The 15,758-nt window shown below is 40.0% G+C and overlaps 1 protein-coding gene across 29 annotated transcripts in view; it reads left to right on the top strand.

The window, feature by feature from the left end:
* kcnma1a (potassium large conductance calcium-activated channel, subfamily M, alpha member 1a) overlaps positions 1-15,292 on the top strand; it is a 155,872-nt gene extending 140,580 nt beyond the window's left edge. For 12 of the 29 annotated variants that reach the window (XM_078931833.1, XM_078931836.1, XM_078931834.1 and 9 more), the window contains 8 exons: positions 2,085-2,198; positions 3,856-3,939; positions 6,212-6,342; positions 8,657-8,851; positions 9,476-9,594; positions 9,684-9,908; positions 10,771-10,799; positions 14,396-15,292. In XM_078931833.1, the coding sequence (XP_078787959.1) occupies positions 2,085-2,198; positions 3,856-3,939; positions 6,212-6,342; positions 8,657-8,851; positions 9,476-9,594; positions 9,684-9,908; positions 10,771-10,799; positions 14,396-14,547 (1,049 nt within the window). In that variant the 3' untranslated portion in view covers positions 14,548-15,292. The remainder of the gene's footprint in view (positions 1-2,084; positions 2,199-3,855; positions 3,940-6,211; positions 6,343-8,656; positions 8,852-9,475; positions 9,595-9,683; positions 9,909-10,770; positions 10,800-14,395) is intronic. The other 17 variants (XM_078931852.1, XM_020709536.3, XM_020709533.3 and 14 more) reach the window with 3 other exon arrangements.
* Positions 15,293-15,758: the final 466 nt, after the last annotated feature.

The following is a 15,758-nucleotide window of genomic DNA, read 5'->3' as shown; positions in this document are numbered from 1 at the left end:
GCACTGACAGAGATGTAAGTCATGTTTCTATGCTTGTGACACCTTTGCAGTAAAAGAAAGCATGAGGGTCTTTTTCTGGTATAATTCAATACAATAAGGAGGTTGTTCCCCACTTATAAAGGTTGTAAATCTATATGCTTTTTAAAATGAATTTAATAAGAAGCTAAATCAGCCCTGCGGCAGACTGGCGGCCTCTCCAGGGTGTACCCGCCTTCGCCCAACAATGGCCGGGTTGGGCTAAGTGACCCCTTAAGATATGAAATGTTTTCGGAAAAGGGATGGATGGAAGAGGCTAACTCAGTTCAAAAAGTCAAAACGAATGGCTGGAAATCTACACAGCTGGTAAATTTAGCAATTTTAAAGAAAAGCGAGACAAAATTCAAGAGGAGCCTTCAAAATATTTCACATCATTGTCCTTTAACTAATGCCTTAGTCACAATTGCCCCTACAGGTGTCTGCAGGGCAAAAATTGGGCAAACCTGGGAGAGGCACGAAATTTTAGGATCACAGATGGTGGTGGGAGAAAAAAATCAATTATTAGAGGACACTGATAACGATCCTTAAAGGATTCCCTTGTGCTATCTTAGATGACCCCACCTTACTTTGACGTGTTCTCCCTACCATGACAAAGGTGGATAAAGGTGGAAAGATTTCATGTAATCCATGGACACCAGTGAAGATCACAAATCATTGAAGAAAAAAGGTTCAAAGCACTGTCTAGTGGGTCTAGATGACCCAACTCCCAATGGTAAAGTGCCTAGGATAGCACAAGGGTTAAAGAAAATGAGGAAAGGATTCCTGTAAATTTTTGTTTGGCCAAGAGATACTTATGCAATCCAAGTAGAAGTGTTCCTGCAAAGAGAGTTTTGTTCTACTGCAGGGGATAAAATAGCTGCTCAGAACAGCTTGTATCTGAGCATGTGGTTCAGCTTCTGTTCCTACAAAGGAACATGCACATTTAGACCACACAAAGTAGCATTTGACTTAAAATGTTGAACAGTAGTTTATTGTTTTCTTATAACTCCGGTTATTTGTTAACTAAAACGTGTTTTTTGATGTTAGGCATATGTTAGGGCATAAGTATTATTTTATTTATATAAAACAAAACTTGGTATCTCCAAGGCTACCAAGCCCTGTTCTGAAATATTTTCAGTAGCTAGCTGGACAATATTTATTTTGTCTGGCATTGAGTTAAAGAGCGTATAATTAAAGCTGGTCTAATGATAAAATGTAACATTAGCTTATTTATGGTTGTTGAGTTCAGGGAAATTTTTTCCCTTTTGATGTAAAAAATATGTTTGATAACTAACCGGAAATTTGTATGTTCCTTAAAGTTAAACAAGTATATTGATCTCCTCTTTACTGAAAAATGCACTATGGAGAAAAGTAAGTAATATTGGTCTAGTGTCTTGTGGTAAATTTACCAATCGAATCTTTGAGGAAATGAGACAATTACAGGGTGGTTTGTGTGGTCATCCTATGGGCATCCTGTGGGTGCAGCATATGCATGCGGGTAGTAAGGAGCCAATACTCGCACCTTAGTGACTTGAGTGTGGCGTAAGGGGAAGGTACAACAGCATCACCCGTGCAACATAAGTGGGTATAACTTACATAGTCCTCACACATACTCAAAGATACGTTGACCACACGCACAACAATCATACACTACATTTTCATGACGTCTCTTGAAGTGGCCACATGAGCCACGAAGAGAATGCAAGATACGACCCTCCACAGGTCCAGACAACTCAAAAACCTGCAGCACCCGTACGGTTGCATGTGACTAAGGCATTATTGTAATTATGTCAATTGTTCTATGGTTGGGTAATCTGTGGACTGTTGTTGACTATAGCTATTTCAGTTACATTTTTGAACCGTCTGTCGGACATAAAAAACCCAAATAATATAACAATGTATTTGGGTCCAAATAAAAACGACACACTGACAAAATCATTTCGACAGCACACCTGTAACAAATGGTATAAAAGATATATATATATATATATGTATATACATTTCATTTAATGATTAAGGTTTGCATTGAACTAAGGGATCTCTGGTGCTTTGTTTCTTGTGACGTTTAGGTTTCACGCCTCCTGGGATGGACAGGTCATCTCCAGACAGCAGTCCAGTACATGGCTTCGTGCGGCAGGCATCTGTCACCACCGGGTCCAACATCCCAATAATCACAGAATTAGGTAACATTGTTTCCACCCACCCCTAACACAGACAAATCCGCTCATAATTAGTTTTCAGATTCAGACACACGGAGTCGATGTTCCACAACCTCATTCCTCCTCAGAATCTTTCCACTCATTTAGTATCAGATGAAAAAAGTAGTTCCTTATGTAGAGTTGTTGTTCACTTTCATGCCCAGCTTAACTCTTTATCTGGATTATTGAATCTGGTGAGCCGTTCTCAAGTGATGACTCAACTTGAAAATGTCAGATAGGCACTTTTAGGACAAAAGCTACATCTCCTGCAATTTGTCCTCTAATGGACAAATGAAACTCTGCTGGTTGGAGAGGCTGAGAGGGGGAGAAAAAGTAAGAAAAAAAGTGCCTTGGTTGCAAAATGGGTCCATTTATTAATAACAATGCCAGTGGTTGTATTCCCACTGGTGATAGGGACTCATGAAACTTTCAGATCTCTGAGGGGCCTTCTGAAACACCAGAGACCAGCTACTCCGTCTCCCCTGACCTAATTAGGAAGCAATGGAGCATGAGACCAGCTAGGAAATGGCCGGACGGAGAAAAGAGGCTACATAAAGTCACTCTTACCCAAGCCAACAATTACCTGAGGAGAGCCTCTTCTGTTACAATGCAGACCACACGTGTAACCGTCAGAGCCGTATAGTTCAGGATGGAACCGATGTCGCACACTCAGATGCCAAAAGCTTGCTCGCTCTCAGCTTGCAAATTTCACAGCAACATGAGACGCGATAACATTGTCCTTCAGAAAGGAAGAAGCAAGACAATATGAGTGTCTCCATGTCACCAAAAGCAAATCCCATTGTTAAATGTCACGTGCTCAGGTTGCAGTGCCAGGAGCAGATTAAAGCTAAGTTTGAAGAGGAAAACATGCTTGCATGACCAGTTTAGTCTGCATGGCGCGTAAAGTTGCAGATAAGACTTTCATTCTTCTCCTCACTGTCTTAAGCTACATAAACACCGGGCATATGTGGTGAGTTCAAGGATGCGTTGAACATGGGTTCTTGAATGCGCTTTTAGCATATGGTGATTACACTGGACTGTCGCTACCCGATTCTAGCGCAGGTGCAACCCTGTGAATCTTGAATATATGAAAGACCTGGTGTCATATGATTCCGGCCGGACACAAACTGCAATTTTTCATTTCTCCTCCGTGATCGATTTTTTTTGACGCTATCCAAACGTCACTACCAAATCCAAGCCCCTGATTGATCAAAGTTCAACTGGCTTAACTTTTGGTGTTCAGTGATGGCACATTTTGTACGGATAGCCTGCGAATGGACTCAAAAACTGGCGTGGTGACGTGTGAATGCGAGACTTTTTAACGTGAAAGCACGGTAGCACATTTACATAGACTTTTAATCGGAAGCGGCCTCTCAAAAGACCGTTTCCGAACTCGTGGTGTGAACTTAACATTACCATGATGTCATTTATTGTTGCTGTAGCCACTCAGCACTGTGAAAGCCAGAGCTTTTTCCATTACTGTCTTCTTGAATCCACAGCGCTTTTACTTTTAGGCACCGGACAACCATGAAAGCTTCAGTTTGATTCCGGGTTGACACAAGTATTCTGGGATGGCAAAATGCCTTTGAAAGTGTGTAAATAACCCCACCGTTTCTCCTCCTCTTTGCGCCAACGCCGTTAGCTAAACCTGGCAAACTAATGCCGCTGGTTTCACACAGTCAGGAAAAAAAAAGTGGAACCAGCATACAAATGATAACAGAGCTGGGTAAGCTTTGTCCTCTGCTGCCGCCTGTTCCTTCGCTTCTCCACTCTGCTCCTCATCAGCTTGTCTTGATTTATCTGGCTGCCATCAAGGCCCCCGCTGCTCCCATGGCTTCACTTTGAACACATTTTTATTCTTAGTTCTGGTTGAAATTGACTGTCTTGTTTTGACCCTTTAAATCTCTTTTCTTTTATTCAGAGCATCCCTGGGCCTTTGATCATGCTCTGTTTGTCCTTGTGGCTGTTTCACAGCAAACCCCCCTCCCACCCTGGCCCTTCGCCCCCCTCGCCTTTTTTTATTTTTCTCCAAACACGTCCCTCGCGCACCCCCGCCCCTTCGCCTCTGGCCCCCTGTTCACTTCTATGGCTGGGGCCCGCTTGCATCACCTTCTTGTCTCTTTGACTGACGTTTCTGTTCCACAGCTCACAGGAAGCCAGGGATGAAAATAAAAAAAAAAGACCAAAAAAAAAGAAAGAAAAAGTGCAGCTTTTAGCCATTTCTTTAACAAATGTACAAACAAACAAATGTTCCAGTTTTGCTTTTTTTCTGGTGCTGCAGCACATTTCTGTGAAGAGCAGACAAAGCATGTCAAAGGCTTGTGTGGTGCTCATTTCTTCTTTGTCCCATCGCTGCTCATGACTGTTCCAAAAATTCATCCCACAGACAATAAAGAGTCGTGCCCAAACACACTTTGCCCATTTATGCATTCAGAGTTTTGCATCATTTTTTAACTCTTAAAGACACAAAGTATGTTTTATTACTTGGGTTAATTTTGAGTTTCAGGGAGCAGGTAAATATGCAAGATTTATTTCTCTTGAGTGGATGATGTGGAAAAACAAAAAATTAAAGCATGATTTGATAAGTGCATGGGTTTCCTATCAAAATGAGTGGCCATTGTTGAAGTCTCTGTATTTACGTTTACTTGGCATATCTGTCTGTATATTTATGTTTAAGAAAGCAGGAAAGATTTTGTCTGTTTTCATGCAGTTTTAACTGTCACAAAACTGACTGTTGTGTCTCAATTGTATTATTATTATTTTGGTGTTCATTTGTTAATTTTGTATGCAGTGGACACACTTGAGACACGGCGGTTATTGGATGATTAAACTTGGGACTTCTGCAATAGCTATTTCTGTGTCAGCACAATGTTTTTTAATTATGATTATTTCAAAGCTTTGTGAAGTGCACCCTGCATGTTATAAAGAGGGTATTTATTTTAATTATATCATGACAAAAAATACCAATTTCTATTATGCATTTATCTGTAATTCAAAAAAGTCTGAGTTTATTATTTTTCCCCTCTCCTTAAGAAATAAAATACACTTTTATTAAAGGACCCACTCCGATGAAAATTGGGTATTTGGCGTTTTTAACATGTTTTTGTTGCAGAAAACTAAGCTTAAAATTGAATTTCGGAGTATTTGCTTATTCAAATAATTGTGAATCTGGAGCAGATGAAAAAATGGTGTTAGAAAAAGCTTGTAGCTGTGACACAGAAGCTACAATCGGCAGGCCACTCTGATGCATCCACTTGCAGACACTGTACTTCTTTGTTTCCCTCATCTGGGCTGGCATCTTGTTTTAAAACTGTACGGCTGGATAGCTCCTGTAATGCTCGCCACTTTTGTTGCACCTTCAATGTTAGGTCAGGGTTGTGAGGGGCTTTAAGCTAGCGGGAGAGTGTGTAACCCTTGTGCTATCCTAGGCACTTTAACGTTGGGAGTTGAGTCATCTAGACCCACTATACAGTGCGATAAACCTTTTTTCTTCAATGATTTGTGAACCTCACTGGTGTCCATGGATTACATGAAATCTTTCCACCTTTATCCACCTTTGTCATGGTAGGGAGAACACATCAATGTAAGGGTGGGGTTATCTAATATAGCACAAGAGTTAAACAGAAATGGGGGCTTACTCTGTGCCAACAGTCTCACCCACAACTCAGAATTGAATTTCTAAAAAACTACTGCCGCTCTGCAGTAACTACATCCTAGAAAACGACACAGATATTTAGATTTTGGCTAAAAATAGAATAATCATAGTTAAAAGACCACTGGGAATGGTTTTAAAATAGATCAAAAGATGATCGGAGTGGGAATTTAGATAAGATTAGCTGTAACTCAGCAGCAACATACCTAAAACTTTCCTCTTACGTTTCCTCAGTGGATTTTTTTTTTCTTTCAGATAAACTAAACCCTCTACCCTACTTTCATCTGGTGGTTTTTGAGTGTTTGCATCACCCCTCTTTAACTCACCCATGTTTACTTTCCCTCAGTGAATGACTCAAACGTTCAGTTCCTGGACCAAGATGATGATGATGACCCCGACACAGAGCTGTACCTCACTCAGCCGTTCGCCTGCGGCACTGCCTTTGCTGTCAGTGTCCTCGACTCCCTGATGAGTGCTGTGAGTTCCCACACACATCGTGAACGAGAAATGGAACATTTCATTGTACATTTTTCTTATTTTCGCCATATTATTGCCTGTAAAAGGCAAATTTGAAGTAGTTAAATGATCATTTTGTATTTGTGTCTTTTCTGTATATATTTAGAGACATCAGATTGCTGCAAAAAAAAACACGTACTTTGTGAAGTATTTCTGCTTTCTGCTATTGACTGTAAACATTCCAGACTTCATCTTCAGTAGGCAAGCACTTATTTGGGTCGTGCAGACATATATTTCACTGGATCCACGGCTTTGGCTTTTCAAGTAAGATAGCTTGTGAATAAAATGGTGTACGTTGATCAAATATGCCTGCCAGCTTCACTGACATCAAAAGGGAAATTGTTGGTATCGCTCCCCATCTTAAGTGTTGTGAATCTGACTTTCAGCATATGTCTTAGATCTTTAAAGAAACTAAGTGTTGCAGGGTAGCACTGTGGCGCTAACACAAGCCAGACTATAACAGGGCAAAGAGGCCAGTGACAAAGTCAGCACTTGACTGCAGATGAGATGAAGGAAAAGATTTAGGCTCCCCCCCCCTCCCTCCCCCTTTTCTATTGTGATGGCTTAATTCCTGCAGTCCTCTGGGTGAATGAGGGTTAGAGGGGCCCGCAGAGCCGAGCTGAGCAAAGAGGAGAGCAGGCGTCAGCTGTAGTCTGGCAATGGTCAGAGGTGAAGCCGGCTAATGGACAGTGCTCATCCATCATGAGGCTCTGCAGGCCTGTCAGGGGCCCGGGGAGAGAAGCTGCCACTCTGCCACGACTGCTGTCTTCAAATGTGAAAAAAGCCGATTCTGATTGGCTTAAAGGACAATAGAAGCTGACAGCCAGAGAGTGCAGTCAAATGGTTTTCTCTAAAGAGAGAATGGATGTTGTACAGTCTGTAGAGTGGTCAAAAACAAAAAAGGAAATTGTTCATGTCTGTTGCAAAATACTTTTTTTTTCAGTTGATTATGATAGTCTTATTATTATTAGAATGTGTTTTTAAATCAAGATATATTGTGTTTCTGGCCAAAAAAACGTTTTTTTCCTTTTTATTTTATTTTAGAAACAATCACACATAGAAGTGTGTGTTGTCACCTACATTAATTAAAGTGTAAAAATAATTTTCGGGTTTGGGCTTTTATAAAAACATTCCATATTACAGGTCAATCTTTTTGCATAATTTAGCAAGGGGTGTGACCTATAGGGTAATTTTAAATTATAAATAAATAGCAGCAACCGCTGGAGGGCAGTGTAGGTGTGTATCTGTGTTTCCTGATGTAGAATGTAGAAGAAAAAGCCTCGGCCAGTCTTACGCCGGGTTCGGTGGAATTTTTCCAAAGTGGCATTCAAAAACTCAGTGATTTAAAGTGATATAAAAAGTTTAGTTGACTTGTTAGCATGTTCTTCATGCTATAGTTATCAGAATAATTATTCATATTTTACAAATATGCTAGAGTCCTTCTATGTTTCCTGAAGCTAAATAAGCCCCAAACTGTTGCTGTAGTGAAGTGTGCAAATATTCTGACTATTATAGTTAGCTATTCCTTTATTTCAATTTGCCTTTCAAAATAAAATATTATTTTTTGTTGCTGTATTTTGTTAAATATATTTCTACAAAAGTGGGAGTTTCATGAGTTTTTCCTCTTTATTGTGCAATTCTTTTGGCTGCCGCGACTTGTACTCGGGAGCGACTTTTGGTCTAAAACGATTGTACACATATGATGTAAAGTAAACAATACCCTCATTGTGGGCACCTGATTTTGTGTGGAAACCATTGACTGTATGAGGGAACTGGACTGAGTAATCCCTCCCACCTCATATTCCAAACAGGAAGTACCTACTGGCTCCAAGAAGTCAAGATCCCATTAACTTTTATTGAGAAATAAATGGTCATAATATTTGTCAGAATAACCATCTTAATTTTCTAATATTTTTTTCTGTAATGCAAGTTGCTCAAGTTATAAACTGACCAATCAAACATTTGACGTGAGACAAATCTGCTTTCAAGTGGAAGCGCTGTTGACTTCCAACAAGCTCACAAAAGTGTTTGGAATAGAAAGGATGACTCAAACAAATTTGGACCAATCGTGGCGGCATCAATATCGCAAAAATGGTGACCTCATTTCGTTGGTGCCGGAAGTTAGCAATTTTGTATGGGTGACGTCGCACTCACTTGGTCCTGTTCTCATATACAGTCAATGTTGGAACCTGTACTTTTTCTTTGACAGAAGATCAGGAAAAATGAAAGGAAATGTAACACTGAATGTGACTAAAGTCTTGTTTTTTCTTCTCAGACGTACTTCAATGACAACATCCTCACTCTGATAAGAACATTAGTCACAGGGGGAGCCACGCCAGAGCTGGAAGGCCTGCTGGCTGAGGAGAACGCTCTCAGAGGAGGCTACAGCACACCGCAGACACTAGCCAATAGGGACCGGTGTCGTGTCGCCCAACTGGCCTTGTATGACGGTCCATTTGCAGACTTGGGTGTAAGTGTGGTTACATCAAACATCGAAAGTCAATTTGGGTTGTTTTGACCTTCTTTATACAGATTTTGTTTTTAAGAACAGGCATTAAAAGAGGCGGTGATCGGTGAGCTTGCACATTTGTTGCTTGCTGTAATGCTAATAACAACATTTTGCCTTTGTGTTCAAGCAGAGCAGATGTAAACTTTACGCCTCGTTTCCACTGAGTGGTAGGGTCTGGTCCGATTTTTTAAGTGTTTTCATTATAAAATATACCCATTGAGCCGGACAAAACCACACCAAATTTGGGCCCTCGTTGGCTGTAGGTCCATAGAAAAATTGAACGCCCCGTTAGGGCGGAGCTACTGTTGAAACCCAGCAAAAGAAAGGGCCAAGAAAGCGGCTGCATTTCTCTTTGCCGCCTGCAATCTCCTCTCAAACAACATTTAATGTTTTGTATATACGAAGTGCCAAAAGCCAAGCGGAAAAAAAGAACTTCACCCTGAATGCACCGTGAGGTCTAACCATGAGTGGAAACGCTCAATAGCCTGAGCCATTCTAAACCGTACCAGACCCTACTTCTGGTACGGTTTAGATCTTTCTGTACTGCTGACTTGCTGAGGGTGTCTTTGTTTTGTTCCTCGTCAGGATGGAGGATGCTACGGGGATTTATTCTGTAAAGCACTGAAGACATACAACATGTTGTGTTTTGGAATCTACAGACTAAGAGATGCACATCTCGGTGCACCAAGCCAGTGCACAAAACGGTACAGTGAGCGTGTTAACAGCTTCTTTAAAAAAAATAATTCATAGTCAGACAAATTTGAAACACAATTTGTGTTCTTTTTCACAACAGATACGTGATCACAAATCCCCCATACGAGTTTGAGCTGGTGCCCTCAGACTTGATCTTCTGCCTCATGCAGTTCGACCACAATGCTGGTCAGTCTCGGACGAGCTTATCCCACTCTTCCCACTCCTCCCATTCCTCCAGCAAAAAGAGCTCCTCTGTGCACTCAGTCCCGCCTTCAAACCGGCAAAACCGCAGCAGTAAGACGAGGGAGCCTCGCGACAAACAGAAGTACGTGGGCTCAAAACGTGTCCTGTTTGGTTTTCCTGCATGCACGATGTTTGTATGTATAGAGGTGTGTGTCTGTGTGCATAAAGCAGTGACATGTGCACTGCTGGTTGCTGTGGTTTGTGCTCAGTGTCTGCACAGTTATTTTGTTTATTTATTTTCATAACCATTAGCATGTGATTTAGGTTTTCACTTCACAACACTCATACTGTAAAAAAACTTAGGAAAGCTGGGTTCGTCTGCTTTATTGAAGACCTGCTGTTTTTGATTGGATGAAAACAGTGGTTGGAAAAGAGTTTCACCTTAACTCATCCACAACTCCTGTTCTGTTTGGTGTGTTGTCGTTTTGTGTCCTTATTGTAATAGTGGAGTAACTGTTGTTGGATATTTGTGGACATGATCGGCGCTGTGATCATGGATGTAAAATGTGATTTCAAGAGCTCAAGGAGTTAAAGCAGATTAGGTTTTTGCTCACTCATCCATCAGTAGCAGTTTTGATGTTTGTTTCACTCATTGTGAAGCTTCTGCTTTTCTGCATGTTCATGTTGACTATAGGCTCAATAAATTTTTTTTTAAACATGCAATTGTAAGATTCCTTGAATTGGGTGAAATACATGTTAAATATTCCCTAATTTCTCCCCCAACTAAGTATGAATATCTTTTTGAGTTTAAAGACTGACATTGTGTCCTAAAAGCATGCAGATTTGTTACAATTGTACTAAGTAATTCATTAATAAACGATGATAAACCCTTAATACATCTTCATTTTAAGATGTATTGCTGAACTCCTTAGTAGAGTGGTAGTTTTTGTTTACATGTGTATTACTACTCACTCACAGTAGATTACTTACCTCTCTTTTTGAAGTGCAACAAGGATGAATAGAATGGGCCAAGGTATGCAAGTTAACGATTCTGCATGACTTAGCAACCTTTACCTGGGTTTCTGATCATAACTGTGTCCTCTGTGGATTCTGTTATGATGAGGGGAGTTTGTTTGAGTTATGATGCTCTGTTATGATGCTAGGAAACCATGCCTCAGTTTAAGTTTTGCTTTCATCTGAAAAGCAAAATGTCTGCTGCTGCCTCCTCCCTACCATGATCAGGCCCATCTCCACGTTGCATGAGATTGAGATGAATCCCCACCACCTCCACCTCCACCGCCACCTTTATTTGAACATTTACCTCTTATGTCTGACTTGAGTGCACTTTTCTCCGAAATTAGTATCTTTTTTTCCCCCTCTTTTCATTTTATTCTCATGCATTTTTATGATTTGGTTGAATTTGAGATGGTTTGGTTTGTGTGTTTGTGCATCTTCCCTCCTACTGAATGCCGTCAGCTGACTGTAGCAGATGTTATGGGACTAGATTAGCCGCTTGTTTTTTTATATTTCACAACAGCTTACAAGTAGGTCAGACCATCAACCCCCCCCCCCCTCCGATGGTGTCAAGTTACTCCAATTTCTCTAAAACTTTAAGGATGTCTAGCCCAGTGCCATCGGTCACACTGTGGAAAAAAAAATAAAAAAGTAGGAGGCGTGACCAATTTGAAGTTTAAATTGAAGGGGGATATGAGTCTGGAAGTTTCCCCTTGTAACCCTGTGCACCTGATATGGTGGTTTGAGGCAACATAACTTAGTTCACGCTATCAACAGCAGACTCTGGAAAGAGATGGCAGACATCTTGCTTCACCTTAGGCACAATTCTGCACATCAAATGTCTGTTCTCTAACACACAGCCCTGCAGCCTTAAGGTTGCAGACACACAAACACACACACACACTGCAAATGAGTCTTTACACATGCTAGTCTACATGTCCCGCACACGTGCACATCCACTCCCAGTTTGCTTATATGGCTAAGTCAAAACTTGATATTACATCTTCTTCCAAAAGGAAGTGACACTTTAAATGGCATTGCACATTCCTCTGAAGTGCTGGAAGAGTTTATAAACTTCTGACAGCTAGCTGACATGCATCCTTCTGTCTCCTCCAAAACGGTCCTCTCAGAATTCACTTGAATATGAAGATATTCACTCAAAAACTGACACATTCTTCTCTTTTTTCTACGCTCATCCTGACAGTGAGAGATAACTGAAAGGGATAGTTAAAAATGTGAATTCATTTGCTCAAAGCACAACATGGTGTTTTTTGAAATGTAATACAACGAATGGCAATGCTTTATTTCCTTCTCAAGCCTATTAAGAGGTTGCAAATTGGTGATTTCTGGATCCACCTAAATGAACATAATGAAAATGGATTTTCTACAGTGTTCACTTACCATAAACTGTAGGTTAAATCATTTTGATGAAGGTTTTGTTGAAGTCATCTAAAGCTTTGATCCCTAACCTTTGTCAGGTCACGGACCGGCCTGTATGATGGGTGTACAATAATTTTGTCTGTCTTTTTACGCTTTCAGTTTCGCTTAACTTTGAGGGTAAAGTTTATCCTTATCCTCTGTAAATCATTTGCAGTTGGTTCACTAGATTTTTTGTGGGAACCATTAATATATGATATAGATTTTCCAATTACCCATAATGTCAAAGTGGAAACTAAAAAATCGTCACCAACTTCAGCCTTGTCCAACTTTTAAGGTGCAACGGATAAATACAAAAAAACAACAAAAAAAAAACAACTTGTTTTTGAAACTAAAACTGCCTTCAGAATTAGGTTTGAAATTAAATGGAAAAAATTTAGTTTTTGTTTTCCTTCCCTTTTTTGCGGCGAGGCACCAACTGTCCCATGGACCAGTACCAGATTGTAGAGCGGGGGTTGGGGAGCACTGTTCTAGTCGAGAAAGAGATTTTTCATGAAGTGAACATATTCTCTGTTTTAGAAGTGGGTTTTCCTGTTAAAATAACAATTACCTAATTGGCTTTTTTATCGTGTTAGTGGGTCCTCACCCTCTATGGACTGTGACTGTTTGCAACCGCAACCAGCATTTGCAACAATTTTCAAACGATTGGAAGAAAAAAAGAGTTGACTTTTTGAAAGTAAAGTTTTTTCATATCATTTCATTATTTTATGTTTTTGATCATTTGTTCTTGAGGGTTTTATAAATGTAATCAAATTTTGTACATGTAGGGCATGTACAAACTGTTTGATCACTTTTAACCCATGTTCAATGGCTATACATTTTGTACGTAGAGTCCAAAAATGGTCATAGGAACTTGCGTAGCGATGTGTCAGTGTGAGAGTTTAGAACACCTAAGCCCCAGACACATGTAAACACGTGTTTACGTAGACTTTTCATTGGAAGTTGTGGCTTTAACATTTCCGAGCTTCACGATCATGAAAGTTAAGAAATGTTTTTTTTTATTTTCCTAAATTAGTTGGACTAAAGTTAGATGACGAATACTTCTAGCATGGGTTAAGACTAGTTCAACTTTATTTTTTCTCAAACATCTCTATATATAAAACTCAACTATTGATTTGTGGAATTTTGTTCAGGAGCAGGTACTGAGTATAACTCAGTGAAAACTAATGAATTACCAGAGGTTACAACCGCAAACTTCACAATGACCATCTCAATCAATGGAGTTTCATCAATTACATGGGGGCATAGCCCTTGTGCTATCCAAGGGCCTTTAACATTGGGAGTGGGGTCATCTAGACCCACTAGACAGTGCGCTGAACCTTTTTTCTTCAATTTTTTGTGAACCTCACTGGTGTCCATGGATTACATGAAATGTTTCCACCTTTGTCATGGTAGGGAGAACATGTCAATGTAAGGGTGGGGTCATCTAAGATAGCACAAGGGTTAAGGATGTTTTAGGATTGGTCAAGTGAGCCAAATGGTTAGATGACATACTTATAGAGGTACAGTGTGATTTCTCTAATTGTTCTGTGAAAAGTGACCCAACCCCAACAAAGAGCACAGACAAAACAGGAAAAGAACTTATTAATTTTGGAGCCAAAGTTTCTTGCAACCTTGGTTTTGGAAGATGGATAAAGGGGCAATTTCACTGTTTCAGAGAAATGGGCAGCTGGCATCAATTTATGTGAGGGGAAGTGATATATGATGCAAAACATGGGGTTCTCTGCCAGAATGACAAATATGGCCGACTTTGCTGCACACAGTGTTGTCTGTGCATTGTTGGACACATAATTATTTTGTTTCTTCACTTGTAAAAGCATTTTTAGAATTTCTAAGGTACAAAAAAGCATTTATTGTGAAAATTCATCTTTTTACACAATAAAAAAATGTGCAAATATTTTTTAAAACATTTTCTTGGCTAGATTTTGGTGGAAACAGAAATCACACAGATTCAAATACAGTATGTGAAGTCTGTCATTCATAACAACCAAAAGTTATATACATGTAATTGTTCCAAAAGTAAGCATTCACAGTTTGATTCTAATCAGAAAAAATGTTGTTAATATTTACCGTACTTATCTTGCTTAAACTGAGGCAGAAGGGTTGTGAAAAGATCAGTTTGGTGTATTTTTCTAAACTAACAAATGTTTTCTTCCTTTCTTCCCTTCTTTCCTTCAGAAAAGAAATGGTTTACAGATGAACCAGAAAATGCCTACCCAAGGAACATTCAGATCAAGCCCATGAGCACTCACATGGCCAACCAAGTCAACCAATACAAGTCCACCAGTAGCTTGATTCCACCAATCAGAGAAGTCGAGGATGAATGCTGAATGCCGGATTATCTTGTTGACTTACTTGACATCTGTAGGCTCTTCCAGAGATGGGCAGAGATGACGATACAGATGAGGATGTTGGAAGACTGAGGCATTCTCCTCCCTTGTTATACTTCGATTGGACAGAATCCCAGACTGAAAGGGACCTTTCTTTGTGTATACCTGTCAATGTTTCTTCCCTGCTTCAAACATTGTTCAATTTATTAATGTATCCATTGAGATGTACATAATGACAATCAAATACGGATTGTACAGTACCTCCACCTTAGCACTTTTTTGAAATTATTTTAGTTGACAAAAAAAAAAAGGTACTTCCTGTAATTCTTTGCAATAGTTCACTTCTTCACGTGGCAAGACTGTGGATTGGATGACTGGTTATTGTTGGATGAGGGTTGCAGCTATAAACTGATACTATTATCTCCCAAAGGTTCACTCAGAAATGTCACATCAAACCAGCTGGGTTCACTGACATGTTTCTGTTCTATTTGCACTACAACTCAGTTTCTTTTGACAGAAATGCTGGAAACATGACCCCTCCGCTCCACCGTCCCTAGTAAAAATGTCTCTCAGGAGTGGGGCAAAGAAGAAGGAAAGGGCAGCTTCGATGGCATACTAATCTTGTTCTTGGTTTGTTGTAAATTCTCTTTTTGCTTGAGGTTTGCTTCCTCACCTCGACTCGTCGAATTGAGTGAGAGCAATCTGTGTGTGCAAAGCAAAAAAAAAAAAAAAAAAAAGAAATCCCCTAATCTAAAATTCCACAGAATGGTGCAGTGTGGGCGTATGCTGGCTGAAAGAAAACCCTACATTTCCTCTGCAGATGTGTCAGATTCTAAGGCTCAGTTTCAAGTTCGCATGCAATGTGCCTGAGCCCCCCTAATAACACACACAGCGCAGTTAATTAACCTGACTCCATGGGAAAGGTTTAAAAAAAAAACAACCAAAACAATGCCTGTGCATTCGGGAGTGTTTATGTGCGCGCTCTGTGTGTAAGTGCATTTCAACCCCTTGTTCTTCTGGTGTTGTGCTCATCACTGTCACTCACCTCCCCTTCATTGGTTTCTATGTACCGGTGAAGCTCTGGAGAAAGCAGCATGTGGGATTCTCACTCTACAAAAGGAATCATGGTAGAAATCATAATAATAACATTAATTTTAATAATAATTGAAGATTTGGATCTACTAACGTGTTGCATAAAAAGTGGAATCGAA

The sequence above is a fragment of the Oryzias latipes genome, chromosome 15 (genome assembly GCF_053564925.1).
Source record: "Oryzias latipes strain Hd-rR chromosome 15, Olatipes_Hd-rR_3.1".
NCBI classification, from domain to species: Eukaryota; Metazoa; Chordata; class Actinopteri; order Beloniformes; family Adrianichthyidae; genus Oryzias; species Oryzias latipes.
The sequence above is the reverse complement of the archived record's forward strand: the minus strand, read 5'-3'. Positions and strand labels throughout refer to the sequence as shown.